The sequence below is a fragment of the Engystomops pustulosus genome, chromosome 3, assembly GCF_040894005.1.
Source record: "Engystomops pustulosus chromosome 3, aEngPut4.maternal, whole genome shotgun sequence".
Taxonomy (NCBI): domain Eukaryota; kingdom Metazoa; phylum Chordata; class Amphibia; order Anura; family Leptodactylidae; genus Engystomops; species Engystomops pustulosus.
The window spans coordinates 188,072,283-188,093,955 of NC_092413.1; the positions used below are offsets into that span (position 1 = coordinate 188,072,283).

Below are 21,673 nucleotides of genomic sequence, written 5' to 3' on the forward strand. Positions count from 1 at the left end.
AGAGAGAGTCTGAAGGTGAGTATTACTGTTGTATAAAACTAAAATGGGGAGAAGAATATATATACAGTTTAAACAGTGTTTAAACTGGGGGAAAGGGGGCTGGTCGGGCTGTTGTGTATAATATACAGGGGGCTCTATATATGTGATCTGGATTGTAATAAACTTGGGGGAGGAGGGGAGGTGTATATGGGAGATTGTTTATAATTAAACTGAGGGGCTCAGAATCTATATTTGTGGGCTGAATAGTAAAGGGGGTTGTATATAATTAAACCGGGAGGGGCCAGCTATATATAATTATTTGGGAAGGAAGGTCTGTTTATAGGAGCTAGATTTTAAATAAACTGGGGGGGACTGTATAATGGGTACTGTATATAATTGAACTTGGGGGTATCTGTACCAATGTGTGCAATATATATCCCAGCCATCATCATAGTCATCCTGACACTTAAGAGTCCCTGTCTTACAGCAAAATAAGCAAAAACAGAAAGTTTCCAAAAGATAATGGGGCTCATTTACTTACCCGGTCCATTCGCGATCCCACGGCGCGTTGTCTGGCGCTGATTCGGAGCTTGCCGGGTTTCACTAAGGTCATGCACCCGATACCCATTAGGTGTCGCTGTTGCGCCAAGGTCCGCTGGAGTTCACCTTCTTCGTCCTGATGTATGTGAATGCTATTCTTGCGATACAATTTTTTTTTTTTAATTCTGGGTTTTTTCCGAATCTGTCGGGTTTTCCGATGGCCACGCCCTCCGATTTCTGTCTCATGAAAGCCGGCCACGATACGCCAAAATCCCAATGCAATTCGGTGCAAATCTGAAATATTCGGGAAGCACGGCGAAAATGCACGATTTTTGACCCTTAGTAAATGAGCCCCAGAGTGTCTGATAATTCACGATAAACCTGTCTTAATTCTGGAATGTTATTACTTCCTGCTCTGCCATAGTTTTAAACTTTGGCATCACGGTTCTCTCTTATTCCCCAAACTGGATATTCCATTGTACTGTTATTAATATTAGAGAAAACTGTGCAGCAGGCACTTCTTTTTTTCCACTTTTAACGGAAAAGTACAGGAAGTCTATGGGGAACGGAAGAGGAAAGGAAGACGTTTTGTTTTTAGTTTTGAAGTGACACTGATAAAGCTAGTCTTGGTAACCCCCTGTGATGTTGCTTGAGGGAGACTGGCCATCTCCTTCATGTCAGTTGCCTCACAACAACCTTGTATCTAAAATCCTTGCCTAGTTAAGAAAGGTGAAACAACAAAGCCACCCACTGACCTGCATTTATATTTTATATACGGTATGTTCATTAACATATTTTAATATGTATGTGCAAAATCCCCCACCGGGGCCTAGCCTTTTCTTGGGGCCTGGAGGCAGCCGGGGCCCAGAATACCGGAGTGGCTGGCGGTTGTGGCCCAGGCACGCTAGTATCACAGTGCTTGGTATGGGGACCGGAGGGCTGTCCTACGGCCTGGCAGGTCTCCAGCAGATGGTGTATGCAAAAAATTATATGGAGGGAGAGGTTGATGTACTGATTCTCCCTGGGGCAGCCCTTAGAGTCTGTAGTGTGTGTCCCTGGTAGATGGATGGGGTGCCCTTGATGTTACAGCCGTAGCAGGGACCAGTTGGAGGCAATGTTGTGCAAAAATAACTTACAGTTCTTTATTTGAACCAACAGCAGGCAACGGCCAAACGATTCCTTACAGAGGGTGGTCTTACTGAGAGTGATCTTGGAGAGTGAACCTCAGGAGTTGGGTCACCAGCCTGGATGCAGGGGCAGGCTGGGATGTAGCTGTGTCCAACGCTGGAAGCTGCAGCTTTGTCCTGGATTGGTTGAGTGTCAGCCCTGATGGTGGACTGACACAGTAACTCTCACTGTGTGCTCTGTAGAGGCTCTGGCCTTCTCTCTCAGAGCTGGGCCTAAAGAGCTTGTTGCTAAGAGCTGCTTCTCAGTCAGGAGCTAGGCCTAAAGAGATGCTCATGAGGTGAGAGCGCAGCACTAACTCCCTGTCAGCACTCACTCCTCTAACTGACTGACTTGACTGTTGGCACTCTCCAACCGTCACTTCTCCTCTGCTCCTGGTCATGTGGTCTCACTCTCCAATTACACTCCAGTTACAAAGGTGAAACATCATTGGATGACATCAGTAAACAGGTTAACACTTGCCTATCCAGGCAGTATCTACCGCTGCATATTACCTCTTGGTGTACTGAATTGTACAAGGGGCTTATTCGTAACTACTTCTCTGCCATGCGTATGGACAGGGGTGTTGCATATGTTTTTTACTTACTGTTTGTGGTCACCTGGTAATAAGCAGGCTTTATAGTAATGAGATCCTTAAATTTATAAAAGGGTTCCATTCCTAAGTCTGGGTTTTGGAATGAGTATAGAAGTTGTGGTTAATGTGTAGTGGAGTGAAAATTGAGTAGCAGAGCTGAATTAGCTACAGCCCGAGGAACTCTTCAAGGCAGGAACAATAGAATAGCATAATAACTTAGGCCAGCTCCATCCTCGTAGCAGCCTGTAGTCTGCTACTAGTGGCAGTTCCATTACTGTTATACCGCTGTTTGAGTTTTGGTTTGGACAAAAAATGATCCAACTCTCTCATGTGTGACCCTGTGCTACATATATATATCATAATGCTCCACCTTTTTAACACAAGCCTAGGATAATTATCAACTGAGAGTTTTCCTTCTTGCTTACCCCCTGTCAGCCCCTATTGGTGTGGGAAAGTTTTCGTCCTCCTGGAGAGAACCTCCATCACCACCCAGCTAGGCCTCAGCCACTCGCCTCTTCAACTGTTATTGCCCATTACCTGTTAGGTCCTAACAGCAGGGCCACCATCAGGGGAGGGGGATAGGGCCCTGGAGTTCGAGTATACCGCCCCTTCTGCCTCCCCGATCACTTTTACAGAGTTGGGATCCAACCAGGAAGAACCCAGGTCCTGGACCAGACCGCACCTCTTAGCTGTGACAGTGGAGCATGGAAACTTTCTGATCCTTGCTCCGCTGATCTCGCAAGCTGTATGCTGCCGGCCTGTGAGATGGAGGAGATGCAGTGCAGGAGCCATCTAATGATGCGTTCACATGCATCGGATGCTGCTGAGGCCTAAGGCTGAAACTGACCCAGCATTGCTGGACGCCTCGTCTAGTCAACTGCAGCGTTGCTCTTGCATATTCCAGGGGCAGCAGAGGAAGTAGAGGAAGAACAAGGTGAGTGTTTCTTTATTTCATTTGAATGGGGAGAACTTTCGGGGAGGGGGTTGTTGTAATAAACAATGGGGTCACTGTGACTTGTAGAGGGGGCCCCTTGACTTGGCTACTATGATAGGGAGCACTGTGACCTGGTTACTATGAGGGAGGGGCTGTGACTAGGCTACTATGGGGCCACAGTCTGTCTGACTTTTGGCTACTAAGTGGGGGCACTGAGACCTGAATACTGTAAGGTGGGGTCCTGTGAATTGGCTACTATGTTGGTTAGTATGGGGGTCTGTGACTTGGCTACTATGTGGAGGAGCACAGTGATTTGGCTACTACAGGGGGGCTGTGCTTTGATCACTATGGGGAGGGGCTGTGACTTGGCTACTATGTGGAGGAGCAATGTAACTTGGCTACTGTGTGGGACACTGTGACTATTGATTTCTGTGGAAGGCACTGTGAATATTGTCTGCTGTGGTGAGCAACTGAGACTACTGGAAACTGTAGTGGGGGCACTGTGATTTATCTATTGTTGGGGAAATTGTGACTTGGCTTCTGTGAGAGGCACTGTTATTATTGGCTACTGCTGGGGGCACTGTGCCTGCCCGCGTTTCTCTAGTGTGAACATCTTTGGCTAAGATCTCATTGCTTTTTTGCCATCTGTTGTAAGCATAAAATGGTTTCCCAATATATCCTTACAACAAACGGTTAGGATCACTGTCGGCTCCAGGTTGCCGTAGACCCCTGGGCGACAGAGCCTCAGTGGGCTCTTTTACACTCACGTGGCGGCTTTAAATATTCAGAAACTAAAACAGTCTTGTGTTTACTGAAATATTCCCTAGTTTATCATAACAGCCCCCTTGTGGTTATTTTATTTAAAGCTCCCCCTCTATGGAATCATTAGATACAGCCCCCCTCACCCCCATGGATCCCTTAAGCACAGCTCAGTACTGGATGTACCCAGCTCTATGCACATATAGAAAGCAGGAGGAGGAGTAAACATCAGCAGCAATCTGTGATTGGCTACTCTCAATGTTCAGGGAGTTTCCCCAGAGATGTATCTATCCTTATATGGGCAGTGACCTCACTGGAGACCTCAGCAGAGGTGTAGGCTGCGCAGAGGCCAGGGGTGAATGCAATCTGTCCCTCATCAGCTTCAGTGGTCTCTGCTGACCGTAAAACATCACTCAGCAGGAAGGAAGGAATGACCTGGCTTACGGCATCTTTCCATCTTGTGTTTCCTACAGTATGAGCTGTATACTGTTCAGAGGTAACAAGGATGCCTCCCTCTAGCAGTTTGTGCCTATGGATACATTCAGCGTATTCACTGAGTGTATGAAGAGCGCCCTTGGTCTCCCCTTGGTCTGTTGAATATCCTATATAAAATGTTATTTATTTTCTTGTATGTATTTGGAGATATTGTTTGATGAATATCTGTATTTGTAAATGAACTATTAATTTAATAACATGGGTAGTTTTTGTAGTTGTTTGTCCAATGCTCAACATTGTCGGCAGCTTTGTATGGTCAAAACTTCTGGCTGACTCCCTTTAAAGGGAACCTGTCATCAGGAACATCATTTTTACACGATAACAGTATCTTGCACGTTGATTTCACAAATGCCTTTGTCATGCATCTGAATAATTCTACTGCTTTTTATTTGTTTCTTCAACATTACCTGTCTCCCTGCCAGCAGTGTGTGGTAAGTCGCGGGGTGGGGCAGGAGCAGCTAAAATAAGAAATGCTTGTGGCAGTGAGTTGACATAAGTGGTGAGAGGGAATAGGGTAGAGGCTGAGGGAGGGCAATGAGTGAGTGGAGGAGAAATTGTGCCAAATGAACTGCCCCCCCGAGACTCACCACACACTGCTGGCAGGGAGCCAGGTAATGTTAAAGAAACAATTAAAAAGCAGTGGAATTACTCAACGTGCCAAAGGCTATTGGAACTTGTCATGCTGTATAAATGATCTTCCTGATGACAGGTTCCCTCGAGCCCTCGAGTGACTTAGATCTGAGAAAAATGCTCCATGCCCTGGAGGCATTTCTCATAAAATCTGTGCCGAAAATTCCTTATGGGAAAAAGTCCTAAACTATACCTCCCAACCATCCCGAATCCCGTCTTGCCTGGTTGGAGATATGTCCTTCAGATAGCAACAGAGCTGATTACAGCAATAATGCATAGAGCCGACAACTCCCTGTATTATCCCTGTGCCTCTGCTGTGGGTAGCAGAGGCGGTAGGTGCCATGTGATGATGTCACCTGCCTGTTGACTTCACTGCTACATACAGCAAAAGCAGAGATTGGCTTTTCCAGGAGTTCACAAATGTGCACATCGGATATGTAAAATGTGTTCCTATGTGCTTCAGGGTGACTTGGTGAAATCATTTATAACAGGTAACACACACCAAGTTAAATCCTATATCAATTGTAATACCACGTACGTGGTGTATGTAGTCTCCTTCACTGTAGAGTACAGTAAGTGGGCTGCACCACGGGACCTTTGAAAGCTAGGTTGAGAAGACATTTGTCTGACATCACTAGTAACACCTTTAATATCTCTGCGGTATCACGCCACTTCAGGGATGTACATAACAAAAATTGCTCTGGTTTCCGTTGGCAGGCAATAGAGAGGGTCAACCGACCAACTAGGGGTGGCAACCATCAAAGGAAACTCTTTAACAGAGAATCGTTTTGGATTTTCACCCTGGACACAAGGGCACCTAAGGGTCTGAATGCACGACAAGACATTGGGGGTCATTTACTAAGGGCCCGATTCGCGTTTTCCCGACGTGTTACCCAAATATTTCCGATTTGCGCCGATTTCCCCTGAATTGCCCCAGGATTTTGGCACACGCGATCGGATTATGGCGCATCGGCGCTGGCAAGCACGCGACGGAAACCGGGGGGCGTGGCCGAACGAAAACCCGATGGATTCGGAAAAACCGCCGCATTTAAAAAAAGAAAAGTGTCGCAGAGCTTGCACTTACCTTCACTAGGAATAGGCCGGTGAACTTGAGTGCGTTCCGATGCTCTTCATCCTGGACGTCGGAGGAACTACCTTAGTGAATCCCGGCCGAGAATCCACGAGAAGTAAATCTGCCCCATTATCTTATGTTATTGAATGCACAACCCATTACAATCTAGTCTTTGCCATCCCTCTCTCTACATTCCATGTCCAGATGTGTAGGGTTCTTCCCACATCAAGCACAACATACCCTGATATAAGTTATATTTAGTGTTCCACACAGCAATAGGTCTTTACTATTAACATGTATCTCCTGTTAACCCTAGGGACTTACTATTCTTTAACTGGTTAAAAATGCTTGGTGACCTGTCTCCAGGGTGTACTTGGCTATTTTTTAGATAATTACGGTTAATTTTTCTACAAATGGATGCTAGTCCCCTTAAGCCGATTTGCGGCTTTCACTCTGTACAAGTTTCTTCCGTATTGTGATTTTTGCTATACCTTACTACGATCTATTCCATATGATGTTGATTCCGATGTACCCCATTCTGCCTACAGGTTTTTAATTAACTTTAGTGTTATGCTTACAAAGAGTTACATGTGGTTTACGCTTCAAGTTTACTTATACTAGCACACCTCCACCACCCACCAGGTGATTAATTATGTGAAGGGTGGAGGTGGAGCTATACATTCAGGTACATTTAAAACAGCGTTTACATGTATCCCCTTTAGACCTTGAGAAAGACACAATGTGTCGAAACGCGTCGGACTGTGACGCTTAAAGCTGTGTTCTTATGAAGAATAAACGTATGAATCTTTTAAGCCTACGCAGTGCCGTGCTGGACTGATGGATTATTTCCTCGCTGTTTACCTACCGTGGGTTGAGCTCCGGACCTGTCCTAGTGCACCACTAATAGGCTGACCACGGATCCGATTCGGGTGAGAGCTGGACGTGGAGGTGCAATTGCCTCCGTGATCTTTTTTCTTTACCAATAGGCGTGGCTTTTGTACATCATTCTCTGCCACGAAAGTTGGGAAGTATTCCTAAAATTTTAAAAGAAAGCTGTGTATCTATCTAGAAATAAAAATTCAATAGGAAAAATTATGAATTTCTAGTTATTTTTCATAAAAATAAAAAAACGAAACTATGTTAAAGGGAGCCAAGCATTAACAGCCCGCTGCAGGGACACATATCATGTGCTGACTATGGGTGTCAGTGCCATGTGTACTGTGTGCTCTGACTACAGGGGTCAGCGGCGCCATGTGCACTGTGTGCTCTGACTACAGTGGTCAGCGGCGCCATGTGCACTGTGTGCTCTGACTACAGAGGTCAGCAGCGCCATGTGCACTGTGTGCTCTAACTACAGGGGTCAACGGCGCCATGTGTACCGTGTGCTCTGACTACAGGAGTCAGCGGCGCCATGTGTACTGTGTGCTCTGACTGAAGGGGTCAGCGGCACCATGTTCACTGTGTTCTCTGACTACAGGGGTCAGCGGCGCCATGTGCACTGTGTGCTCTGACTACAGGGGTCGTCGGCTCCATGTGCACTGTGTGCTCTGACTACAGGGGTCGGCGGCGCCATGTGCACTGTGTGCTCTGACTACAGGGGTCAGCGCCATGTGCACTGTGTGCTCTGACTTCAGGGGTCAGCGCCATGTGCACTGTGTACTCTAACTATAGGGGTCAGCGGCGCCATGTGCTCTGACTACAGGGGTCAGCGGCGCCATGTGCACTGTGTGCTCTGACTACAGGGGTCAGCGGCTCCATGTGCACTGTGTGCTGTGACTACAGGGATCAGCAACGCCATGTGCACTGTGTGCTCTGACTACAGGGGTCAGCGCCATGTGCACTGTGTACTCTAACTATAGGGGTCAGCGGCGCCATGTGCACTGTGTGCTCTGACTACAGAGGTCAGCAGCGCCATGTGCACTGTGTGCTCTAACTACAGGGGTCAACGGCGCCATGTGTACCGTGTGCTCTGACTACAGGAGTCAGCGGCGCCATGTGTACTGTGTGCTCTGACTGAAGGGGTCAGCGGCGCCATGTGTACTGTGTGCTCTGACTGAAGGGGTCAGCAGCACCATGTTCACTGTGTTCTCTGACTACAGGGGTTAGCGGTGCCATGTGCACTGTGTGCTCTGACTACAGGGGTCGGCGGCGCCATGTGCACTGTGTGCTCTGACTACAGGGTCGGCGGCGCCATGTGCACTGTGTGTTCTGACTACAGGGGTCGGCGGCACCATGTGCTCTGACTCCAGGGGTCAGCGGCTCCATGTGCACTGTGTGCTCTGACTCCAGGGGTCAGCAGCGCCATGTGCACGGTGTGCTGTGACTACAGGGGTCTGCGGCGCCATGTGCACTGTGTGCTCTGACTACAGGGCCGGCGGCGCTATGTGCACTGTGTGCTCTGACTACAGGGTTGGGGGCACCATGTGCACTGTGTGCTGTGACTACAGGGGTCGTCGGCGCCATGTGCACTGTGTGCTGTGACTACAAGGGTCGTCGGCGCCATGTGCACTGTGTGCTGTGACTACAGGGTCGGGGGCACCATGTGCACTGTGTGCTGTGACTACAGGGGTCGGCGGCGCCATGTGCACTGTGTGCTGTGACTACCGCTCTACCACAGCCCCGCCCCCTGCACGGACGTAGCCGATCCACTGTGTGGCGTACGGAAGCCCCAGGTATTACTCCGCGGCGGGCCGCCTCTCTTGTCATACGCTGCTAAAATAGTTCGGCCGGCGGAAGAGCACGGGCAGCAGAGACTCTGCCGCTGCCGCCTGAGATGGCAGGGGAGCAGCGGGCAGGAGGGAGAGGAGAGGCCGGGGATCCGGCTGCGGCCCCGGTGCGAGTCCTGCAGAGCCTGAGAGTGAAGATCTGTGAGTATACATGCGCTGTGCCATCTCTGTACATCCATTGAGCACTGCCTGTCACCTCCCGGGACACTGTGGAGGCAGCGCTGCTATGTGCATGGGGGATCACTACTGCAACTTTCCCACTGCTACACGGGTCCATGGCAGGGAGAGGTGCCCACTACATGTACTTACATGCGGCTCCACACAGCCAAATAATACATACAACGGGACATATACGTTATATACAGTACTGACCCATGTATTGTATACACCTGGACCTACATGTTATATACACTATGGACCCCTGTATTGTGTACACCTAGACCTATACATAATACACAGCATGGACCCCTGTAGTGTATACACCTAGACCTATATGTTATATACTGCATGGACCCCCTGTAGTGTATACACATAGACCTATACGTTATTTACAGCATGAACCCCTGTATTGTATACACATAGACCTATATGTTATATACAGCACGGACCCTTGTAGTGTATACACATAGACCTATACGTTATTTACAGCATGAACCCCTGTATTGTATACACATAGACCTATATGTTATATACACTATGAACCCCTGTATTGTATACTCCTAGACCTATACGTTATATATAGTGCGAATCCCTGTAGTGTATACACATAGACCTATATGTTATATACAGCATGGAGCCCTGTATTGTATACTCCTAGACCTATACATAATATACAGCATGGACCCCTGTAGTGTATACACCTAGACCTATACGTTATACTGCATGGACCCCTGTAGTATATACACCTAGACCTATATGTTATATACAGTACGGATCCCTGTAGTGTATACACATAGACCAATATGTTATATCCATCATGGACCCCTCTAGTGTATACACCTAGACCTATATGTTATATACAGCATGGACCCCTTGTATTGTATACACCTAGACCTATACGTTATATACAGTACTAGACCTATATGTTATATACAGTACGGACCCCTGTAGTGTATACACATAGACCTATATGTTATATACACTATGAACCCCTGTATTGTATACACCTAGACCTATATGTTATATACAGCATGGAGCCCTGTATTGTATACTCCTAGACCTATACATAATATACAGCATGGACCCCTGTAGTGTATACACCTAGACCTATACGTTATACTGCATGGACCCCTGTAGTGTATACACCTAGACTTATATGTTATATACAGTACGGATCCCTGTAGTGTATACACATAGACCAATATGTTATATCCAGCATGGACCCCTGTAGTGTATACTCCTAGACCTATATGTTATATACAGCATGGACCCCTGTAGTGTATACACCTAGACCTATATGTTATATACAGCATGGACCCCTTGTATTGTATACACCTAGACCTATACGTTATATATAGTGCGAATCCCTGTAGTGTATACACATAGACCTATATGTTATATACAGCATGGAGCCCTGCATTGTATACTCCTAGACCTATACATAATATACAGCATGGACCCATGTAGTGTATACACCTAGACCTATACGTTATACTGCATGGACCCCTGTAGTGTATACACCTAGACCTATATGTTATATACAGTACGGATCCCTGTAGTGTATACACATAGACCAATATGTTATATACACTATGGACCCCTGTATTGTATACACCTAGACCTATACGTTATATACAGTACTAGACCTATACGTTATATACAGTACGGACCCCTGTAGTGTATACACCTAGACCTATATGTTATATACACTATGGACCCCTGTATTGTATACACCTAGACCTATACGTTATATACACTATGGAGCCCTGTATTGCATACACCTAGACCTATACGTTATATACATTATGGAGCCCTGTATTGTATACACCGAGACTTTTACATGATTTACAGTATGGACCCCAATGTGTATCTGTACTCAATATGTACCACTATATTATATACACCTCTACTTATATATTCTATACAGTATACATCCTATGCTTATCGGTATACAGTATGGGACCCAGTATTGTAAACACCTATACTTACTAGCCAGGTATTGTATACACCTATACTTGTATATTATTTACAGTATTGATCCTTATACTTATTTATTTACAGTATACACTTATATATATGTAGTATTTACCCATGTTTTGTATACACCTGTACTTATCTATTTACAGTATGTACCATTATATTGTATACTGCTAAAATTAACTATACATATTGTCTATATATAGTAATAATATAGTAATAATATACAGTCTAATTGAATATACTGTATATACCATTTATTGTAGTCACTATACTCATGTATTGTATGGGCCCCTTTATAGTAGTCACTATAATTGTGTATTGTACAGATCAGACCGCTATATTGTATAGACCTATGCTGTACTTAAGTAATACATATACAATATGTTACCCACTGTATCATCTGCATAAACAATATAATACACTACAGTACTAGTGCCTGTATACAGTATAAACTCCTATTTATCAGTCAATCTCCTTACTATTGTATTTACCATTATACATCTACCACTATCTGCTTGCTTGTGTATATGCGGTACTATATCACTCTGTACTACGGTAGTTAAATATGTCTATTCAGTGTATGTAACTATAGGTCCACCAGGATAGGCTTTTCTTTGTGTATACACTATATACTTTTACTATTCAGACACTGTCTACTTAGTTATGTATTTATCTTATACATTAGCCTCTGTTCAATTATGTATGTATGTAAAGAGTTTATCCTTGTGGGCTACTGTGCTATGTATATCTATACTGTGCAACATACACCATTATAGATAATCCATGTTTATCTGTATATGCTTGTATGTATGTACTTACAATCTGAGCCTAAATACACCCTAAGCGCGCCTGAGCCAGACAATTCTCCAACCTGAAGTCAGGAGATTGAGGCAGAGAGTCAAAGTAATGATCTGTTTATAGCTGCAGTGTCTGTAAAATTATTTACAGGTTACTTCTAGGTGTAAAATAGGCACATAAATTGTCTAGACACCGGCGGATTACGTTACTGTACTCTATTTCTATTCATTGCTATGTGCTGTCACTGGGATTGGGTTGTACGTAGGTTATAGCTAAATCTGCTTTATGTTACTGTTGTGGTATCAAATATGTACATCCATTTTTAGAAATCACTTTCTTAATTTTTGGGTCACAGGCTCAGGTGTGAACGAAGTCTTGTATACTTGGAATTTCTCATAAAGCGCCTTCTGGTTGTTGTAGCTGGAGTCTGATTTATCACATCGTATTTACTAATAGTTGAATAATATTTAATAAATATTGTAGTTTGTTGTATCTTATTGTATCTTCTGTCCTGGGATGTTGATACACTTTGTACACTACTCTCTTATTGGAGTGTTGTTGCAACAGTTTGTATGAGCTTTTTTATGGTATGTTGTTTTTTCTGATGCCAAAAAAAGAGAATTTTCCCATTAATTTTAATAAGGAATTACTCCCGATCCTATTAAAGTTTCATGTCCTCCCTTCAATGGTGGAATCAGACAGTGTGTGGCTACAAACGGATAAGCCCCATTTGTATGAACTCTCTTTTATGTTTGGGACAGTCTAATCAAAATCCAGTCCTAAAATAAACACAGCATTAAACTGGATTTAAAGGAAACCTACCATGAGGTGTCTACCATCAGAAGTAGATCTGATGGTAGATTCCTCCTGCCTGCCCTAATCTGTAATTTAATAATCCCAGAATCCTAACTTGTTAAAAACTTTATTTTAATAATATGTAAATTACCTGCAGAGGCTACTGGGGTGTGTAGTATGCTCCCAGTGCCTGACCAGGTTAGTACACGCCCCTGTAGCCTCGAGCTAATTTACATATTACTAAAATAAAGTTTTTATCAAGTTAGGTTCCAGGATTATTAATTTACAGATAAGGGCAGAGGCAGCAGGAAGAATCTACCAATAGATCTACTTCTCATGGAAGATTCCTCATGGTAGGTTTCCTTTAAAAGAAAAAAAAATTACAATTAATACATTAGATTTTTTACGTTTGAGGTCCTTTCTAAATTGGAGAGAGGTTAAAAATGTCAAAAAATTACAATTTGGAAACCTTGACCTTTGTGACATGTAAGGCTCCGGTCACATCACTGCTACGAGGCTCCTCCATTATGGAAGAGTATAATGGAAACCTAATACTGATTGTAAATAGAAGCCCTTCTGTCCCCATTGACTTGCATGCACAGGACTCTTCTAACATGCTGCCGGGAAAAATACTACTGTAGCTGTCACTAAAAAGGGAGCCTACCATAATTCCCATTGCTATTAAACTGCAGTCTGTGATGCCAAACATACCGGCATACATCTTGACGAAAAAGTTATGAAAAAGCTGCAGCACCACTCTGTCAGCCTTCTCAGTTGCCTTACCCGTCCTTGATGCTCCCCCCCCCCCCCTCCCTCTTTTGTTATAGTTATATCAATCTTGTTTACCCTTGGGTCACTGACTTACCGATGGATGCACATTGAGCTACTTGCTTGAAACTAGTGCAAGCTCAATGCGCATGTGCTGGCTAGTCAGTGTTCTGCGCATGCTTAGTCACGTAAGTCCTTGACTGCTCGAATGTGCATGTGCTGGTTAGTCAGTGAGCCACTCGTACTTTCTCACATCAGTCTTTGCCTGCCCGAATCCCTAGCACCCGCTAGCTAGCATGCACACTTTGAGCTGGTGCTAACTTCTTAAGAGCCGATCATACAAGCACCAGCTCAATGTGCATGCGCTAGCTAGTCGGCGAGCCACTTGTATTTGATCACAGTCCTTGCCCACTCAAATCCCATGTACCTGCTAGCCACACATTGAGCTGTTGCTTGATTCTTATGAGGCGGTCATGTAAGCAACAACTCCAAGCGCATGCGCCATCCATACCAGTCTATCCATACAATTTGGCTCCATTATTCACTTCTCTCCCTTACAAACTATAGTAAAACAAAGGAGAAGCGAAGAGCAAGTAAATAAGAATGCGCATTATTGATTTCATACTGAGCATATTAGCACTGAAGTAAAATCTATAATAGTTCTTGCCCCCCAGGCTCGGTGTGTTATTATGTGACATCATCGTGGCACTGGATTTAATGATTAATTCTGCTTTTTCAAGAAAAAATAAAAATAAAAATTCAAGTTGAACTTGGCATTGAATTTTTATAATTTTTTTTTTGAAAAAGCAGAATTAATCATTAAATCCAGTGCCATCCTTATGAAAGACCTAGTGAATCTCTTGCATAGCACCATATGGTTTTTCTAAAACACAATATGCATTGGAGCCTATGGCTATGATTTTTCTGCTTTCATGGGTTGTAATATACACTCTTAGTAATACTTTGCTGTGGACGACATGTTACAGCTCTATATAATGTGGATCATAAAAATCTATGTGAACCCCATATGGTCTTTATTAGTAATCTCAGACGAAGAAGCTAACTAACCAAATCACTTGTTAGTTGGACTCCCACTAACGGATGGAGTGTGGGGTTGAGTTTGCGTCCTGCTGCACCATTCATTGTCTATGGGTGTGCTGGAAGTCGCCAATTAAATAAATCGTGTTAGTGCTTTAGAGAATTGAGCCCTGAAATTTCTGACACTCCCATAGCAATAAATGGAGCAGCAGTAGACATACTCGAAAATAACTCTCCATCCATTAGTGAGAACAGGACCCCAATTCTTGTGATCAATGGTGATCCTAGTGGTCAGAACCCAATAATTATATTGTTATCCCTTAGTTGGAACTTATCTTCTGGATTCTTTGGATCTCAGGTGGTAAACCTCTGCTAGAGGACTTTCCATGGCTTATTGCATTCATTACACTACAACTCACCAAGAGATCTCAGCACTGCCCCTGTACCCAAAGACTGACATTCCCCATAGAAAGAAGGCATAAAAAAGACACCAGTCTGCACTAGTACATACAGCCATAATCATGGAGCACCCAGAAGCTAATTTGCCTACAGGTAAAAAGAAATCTCTTATAAGAAAAGTACAGATTACTTGGAAACGGGAAACGTATATCTGGAAAACATATAAAGTGTCCTACACATTGCTGCTTTCACTACAGTGTACACTGATTTGGAGCTGGTAGACACCCTTTAGGGCAGTGGGAGCTAACCTATGGCACGGGTGCCAGATGTGGCACTCGGAGACCTCTCTTTTGGCACCCAGGCTGTCACCCTAGCACAGAGTTCAACAGACAGGACTCAAGACCTCCTTCTACAATCTGGACACTGTAATTCTACCAGTTCAGGGGTCCCTAGAGGGAAGCTACAAGTATTATGCAGAATTTCTCCTTTCTATTGTATTGTTGTCCTCTGGGTGCCAATGCGATTTAAAGCGGTGACAGAGCAGGGGGCAATAAATTACTTAAATTGATGTGTTGGCACTAAATAAGTGGGTTTTTGTCATTGTTTGGGCACTTTGCCTTTATAAGGTCCACCATCACTGCTTTAGGGGCTCTAAAGGACAAGGTAATGACTATATATGCACTGGGGGCTTCAGCAATCGAGACCACCAACATGGTCGATCCTTTAAGCCAATCTGATGAATCCATAGTCCATGGAGCACCCAATGGAGTTGTGTTCTGCTCTTCATTGACTTCTTCGGGACCTCTGAAAGCCATAAGTGGAGGAGCACAGGGGGATTGGTGTATTGCAGAGGTCTTGGATGCCGAACCCCTGGGATCATACAATAATTTTCCCTTATCCTGTAGATGGGGAATAAATATTGTTAACCTGTCATGATGATTTAGGTCCACAATTTCTAACTAACTTGTTATCCACAACAGTGAAAGGATCATAATATTGTCCTAAGGAGTCGCGGGGCTGGGCATAAGTAGGAATTGGTGGACTCTTACTGGCCTGACTAATGTCCTATAGGACAAGTAGTTTGTCATGAACATCTACAGTAGTTGACAAAGTACCTGATCTAGGGGACATCAGACTGTGACTCCTCTCAGCCGCTGTGACTCTTTCCAGGTAGTATAATACAGCTTTCAAAGATCTATTTCTGGTTAAAGCTAAATCTTCTCGAATATGGGACGTCATAGCAACTTTCTCCTGTAAAATTTATCTGTTTACAGATAGAGGAAGAAAGACTTGGTGATTTAATCTGAAGAAGAGTTGTCTTTATAACAATACTTTAAAATAGTCATTAAGGGTTTGGCCATAATTTGTACCGTCTTGCACCTCTATCTTTATCTTACATTCTGTGATTTATATATTTGGTTGTAAAATCATTCAAGGGAACCTGTCACCAGGGACCTCATTTTCACTAAAGACCGGTTGCAGAAGCCCAGCACGCCTTTCTGCCCTTCTCTAAGCTTTTGCATCACAATATAATTGTGTGTTTTAACTTGCCTTGCATCCTGACAGAATCCTCTGTGTAGTCCCAGGGGTTGAGCTTTGGTTTGAATGCATCTCAAACAAACACGTGACTTGTCTGCGCTGCTCACTCCTCTGCTCTCAGCCCCCACCTTTGTGCTTCTTCACATGAACAGAGCTCACAGCGTGGTGAGCTGACATCAGTTGGGGATAGAGAAGAGCTGCACAGGAGCACAAAGGTGAGGGCTGAGAGCTGAGGAGTCTGTAGCACTGACATGTCGTGTGTTTTTTTTTTTTTTTTTTTTTTTAATGCATCCAAACACAAGCCCAGGCATGATGGGCTTTTGCAACTTGGTGAAAATTAGGTCCCTGGTGACGGGTTCCCTTTAAGGGAAAACTTTAATGAAGGATGTTAAGCTCTGCAATCATTCACCTGTTGGGGTTTCAGCTTTCTGATCTCCTGTTTTTGTCTTCATTGTATGTTCAGGGTCTTGCACAGGCTTAGAATTACCATTTTGGCAATAAATTGAGTAATGGGGCTTCCTTGTACTTGTTGGTCTTGGTTTCATTTCCAGACTAGGGGTGTGCTAAATGCTGTGTGGGTTTCTCCAGTTGCTACTATAGCTAAATGTGACTCGCTACCATGCCTTGCTTATGCACAGCTTCAAGCTGGTGGTGTGTTGTTAACAGATGGCGTGCTTTGATATTATTAAATTTGGCCACTGATATTTGATATTACTCAAATGGGACAAATTGTACAATCTTCTCAGCTCCTTCTGCTCTATATTGTGCTACCTGCAGATAGGACACTATGTACAATATGCTTATGATCTATAACATGCTACCTGCAGATAGGACAGTGTATTTATTGTGTAATGCTCCATCTGATCTATAGTGTGATGCTTACAAATGGGATATGCTTTGCTTCTCCTACTCTAAAACATGCATGCAGATTGTATTTGTAATACTATGTGCTCAGCTCCTAGTAGTTGCTGCTAGTAGCAACATTATGATTTATAATGTTTTCTGCATTTCTCCCACTAAGAAAATGGGAAATCTGTATCAGATTCCACCTGTAAGGCTACATTCACACGATGTGTGCCGGCCATACCATAGCATGGTGGGCACACATCAGCGGCAGGGAGAGGAGGAGGGGGCGAGTGCTGCTCACCCCGCCCCTCCCTATAGTGATATATAGCGCATGGCGCCGTATTCTCCAGGCTACGGAACGGTAAGTTGCCGCACGCCTATTGCAGTCTATCGGGGACGTGTATACGGCGTATATACGTCAGACGTATATACTTTCCCCATACGTTCATGTGAATGTAGCCTAAGACGTATAGATCATAAGTATAATGTAAGCTTGATCGTTTCACCTAAATATTTTCATGACTTAACAAATCCTGAGGCCGCGTTCACATGTGACGTTTTTGCTGAATTTCAAAACGTATTTGAACACATCAAGGAAAAACGCATTTCACCAAAACGCATGTGTTTTTTCCGGTGCGTTTCTAGATGCAACCAAAATGTGAACGTTCCTGAGAGTTCTATAGAGCATGTTAGTCCTGATGCTCCATCTGTTTAGAGTAAGGAGACCCCCGGTGTTGTGTTCAGTGGGGGTTTCGGTGGTCGGACAACCCCTGTTCATCTACCCTCAAGTTCTTTCCATCTTAGACATTACATCTGTGGCACCTCACCTGTCTATCCTCCCGTCCCCAGAACATACACACATTTATCCGTTTGCTTTTCCAGTGGTTTCTCTGCTGTAAGATATCGTCCCCTTGAGATATTACACCGAGTTTAATTCATTACAATTCTATTACTTGTCAGTAACCGCACACAGCATTTCTCTGCTCTATATACACTTCTAAGGTGGAACACAATGATACATGATACACGCCTGTAACAATACAATGTAGCCGTAATGTTCTTCATTGAAAAATAAATGTCCTACTTTCATGAAGACAACCACAGTGCTGAGTGTGAAAAGCATTTCCCCTGTGAGGAAGTGGATGGGAAAGGTTTAGTACATCGCTGGTTCATCGTGCAATATCGGTTTTGCTTCTTGTCATTGAGGTGGGGTTTCTAGCACAACAGAGATTGTGTGTAAGAGACAATGGTGGAGGAAAGGAGATTGCGGTTTCCGTCGTACACTGAAACTGCACAGATGTACAAAACACATCACACTGACTTCCTAGTGTGTGTCTACGTCTTACTGCAAAACCCCTTTTTTTGTGTTTTTTTTTTGTTTGTTTGTTATGTTTGCAGATCACTTTGCTTTTGATTTAGTTTAGATTCCCCTTGAGCCTACCTTGTAGTAGATTTTCCTGAATCATAAGGCTACGGCAATACTGGACATAGATGTGGTACATGTATCTATCTAGTGGATAAGACTTTACTAAATTCAGAGACTAAATCCTGCAATGTGTCAATTTATGTGCCAGGTTTACACGGGGAACCGTCATCAGGAGCCCTTTTTCTGGATCCCCATGTCCCCATAGAGAATAGTATACACATTGCCAAAGTTTTTATAGTAAAAAAAAAAAAAAAAAAGTTAAAAAAGCTCTGTATGCAGAGCTGTGTCCCTAGTCTCATGAGGGTGGCCAGTGAGGAGTGGTTCCCCTCCAAACTCGGGAAACTGTTCCGTACATGTCCCCAGTATCTACTGCGCTCCCCCCCCACCCCAATCACTTCCCCCCTCAGAACATCATACATGTCTGCCCCGCTCCTCACTGGCCCCTCCATTGGGAGTAGGGACACAGCTCTGCATACACCTGATGACAGGTTCCCTTTATAGGAAATCTACCACCAGGATGAAGATTTGTAGACCAAGCACACAAACATGCTGGTGTGTGCTTCCTCTGGCAGGATCTGCTGTTCTGTTAGATTTTTAAGTCCTTGTTTTTACAAAAAAATCTGCAAATGGGCCTCTGGAATCTATTAACGGCTATGGAGCCTGCAGCCCCGCAGTCTCCTTAGCATAATTTTTTTTTAAAATTTGGTTTACAATCCTTCATCCTGGTGGTAGAGGTCCTTTAAAGGAAACCTACCAGGAGGAATGGACTTCGATGTGCATCCGATCTTTAATTTAATAATCCTGGAACCTAACCTGACTTGTTACAAACTTTATTTTAGTAATTAACTGCAGAAGCTATTGAGGGGTGGAGGAGCCTTAGTTCCCAGTACACGCCCCAGTAGCCTCTGCAGTTAATTTACATATTCCTTAAGTAAAGCCTTTAACAATTTGTTAGGTTCCAGAATTATTCAATTATTAATTGAAAGATTAGGGTCCTACCTCAATTTCTTTAGTGAGTTGCTCTGCAGGATGATACTGAAATCAATCAATTGCTGTGAATTATAAAATGACCCCCCCCCCTCCTCTCCCCACTTTGCATTGTAATCGTGTGAATTGAGTCAGCCGAGTGTTCCTGAGCTGATCAGTCAGGCTGCAACACCCCCTTCCTCCTCTGGTAAACACACCCCTTCACACCGCTCCTGCTAAGCTGTAGCACAGAAAGGGGTGGGCAGGGGTGTGTTTACCCGAGAACAGAGGAGGAAGGGGGTGTGGCTGACTCCAATCGCAAGATTACAATGCAGAGTGACGGGTTTATTTTCTAATTCACAGGAGAGAAAATGAGGTAAGACCTTCGGATTAGATGAGCCTGACGGGTTCCCTTTAACTCAAATTCTCATGTGGCTGAAACGGCCCTTTAAAGGGAACCCCCACCATCATGAAAATGCAGTTTATTTTACCCAAAGCCTGTTATAGAGCAGGAGGAGAAAATCTGGTAAATCGGGCCTGCCCCCAGTGCTGACAGATTGCCCTTGATGCAGGTGTATTTTATAATTGTGTTCAATCGGTAGTATTGCATACAAAATTTGGTTCATTTTCCTAATCTTCGGTGACCCAGGAATATTGACACTTCCCGCTTTCTTTTTAGTCAGTTAAAGTCGCTGATGATCTAATGTGAATAAATCTGTGGAAGCCACTTTGGCATCCCATTTTATTTAGGAAATGGAACCAGGATTTAAATATATATATATATATATTATTTTTCTTTTGCCCTATTGTTTCCCCCCCGCTCCATTGAGTAGTGGTGACAGAAGTCTGATTTCAATGAGAAGCCTAACAGTAGACCCAGAAGTTACACATTGTGATTATTCATCAGGGAGCCCTTCAGACTTCATATTGAATGCTCTTTGTAGGGGGGTGGGGGTTCCCGACACCAAGGTCCTTTCTTTATTCTACTTATTGTACTTTGGAAGGGCGTGTATTGATGCGTGCCACCACTGTTTCTGCACCACTCCCCAACAGTGGAGAGTGGTTTTCCATAAAGTATCAAGTATGAATAGTGCTTTGTATATAGATCTTATACAGCTTGGGGTTTGCTACAAGCGATATGAAAAATGAATGTACTAAAAAAAAAACTTCTGCAGGGTAATGTGCCCTGATAGAAAGCAAACAAATTCTCTGTCTTTTCCTCATTTTTTTTTTTTTTTTTGGGTTGACTTGAAAAAAATCTTCAATTCTTGGAGGACCCACAGGATCATCCTTGTGTCGGACATAGAGCTGACAAAATGAGGGTATTGATGATAATTTGGGGTTATTTTTGAGAAAAATGGCTTTTGAATAGATCTTTCTAATGAAGCCAGTAACTATAACAAAGGGGCCTCCTCTATACTCGGAGTGTCAAACTTTGTTATACCAAGGGACACCCCAATGGTTGGGTAAATTGTTCTTAATAAGACTGTACAAATTTAAGGTTCGTCTCTCAACTACCGGTATTAATAAAGTCTTCTGTCCCCCAACACCTTACACCCAACTGAGCTCCCCCCAGGCATTATTTGTAACATTTACAGACTGAAAGGGGACTTGATAGCATGTGAGCTTTAAAGGCAGTCAGTCATCTGTTTTAACATAATAAAATGCTGAGAGTTCAAGGCAATCCAGGTGAAGAGCTTTTTGCTCTTTGCACTGAACTGTTCCACACCACCTACCCTCTGTTTTAGTGACTGATATAAGTATCCAACCAAAATCCTAATACACCTCCTACTCATAGCAGAAGGGGGGAGGGACTGTAGAGCAGCCCAGTGCAGAGAGCAGAAAGCTCTTCAGGTTACACAGATCACCAGGGCCCATACCTAACACTGTCTGCAGCTTTGTATGGCCAAAACTACTGACCTTTAAGAATCCTTTTAAGTTCTAGAGCAGTTGTGGCATCTGGAAATGGAACTTCAAAGAGGATCCGCCCATGGATGTTTTCAGGGTTATATGCTGCATGGCTCATGGGCCACATAAATGAGGTGGCAGGCCGGATTTGGCTCAT

At 43.9% G+C, this 21,673-nt stretch overlaps 1 protein-coding gene across 1 annotated transcript in view; it reads left to right on the plus strand.

Moving 5' to 3' along the window:
• Positions 1-8,825: 8,825 nt before the first annotated feature.
• Positions 8,826-21,673, plus strand: part of RASA2 (RAS p21 protein activator 2) — a 76,778-nt gene continuing 63,930 nt past the window's right edge. The window contains exon 1 of the mRNA XM_072143386.1: positions 8,826-9,035. Coding sequence (XP_071999487.1) covers positions 8,942-9,035 — 94 coding nt within the window. The 5' untranslated portion in view covers positions 8,826-8,941. The remainder of the gene's footprint in view (positions 9,036-21,673) is intronic.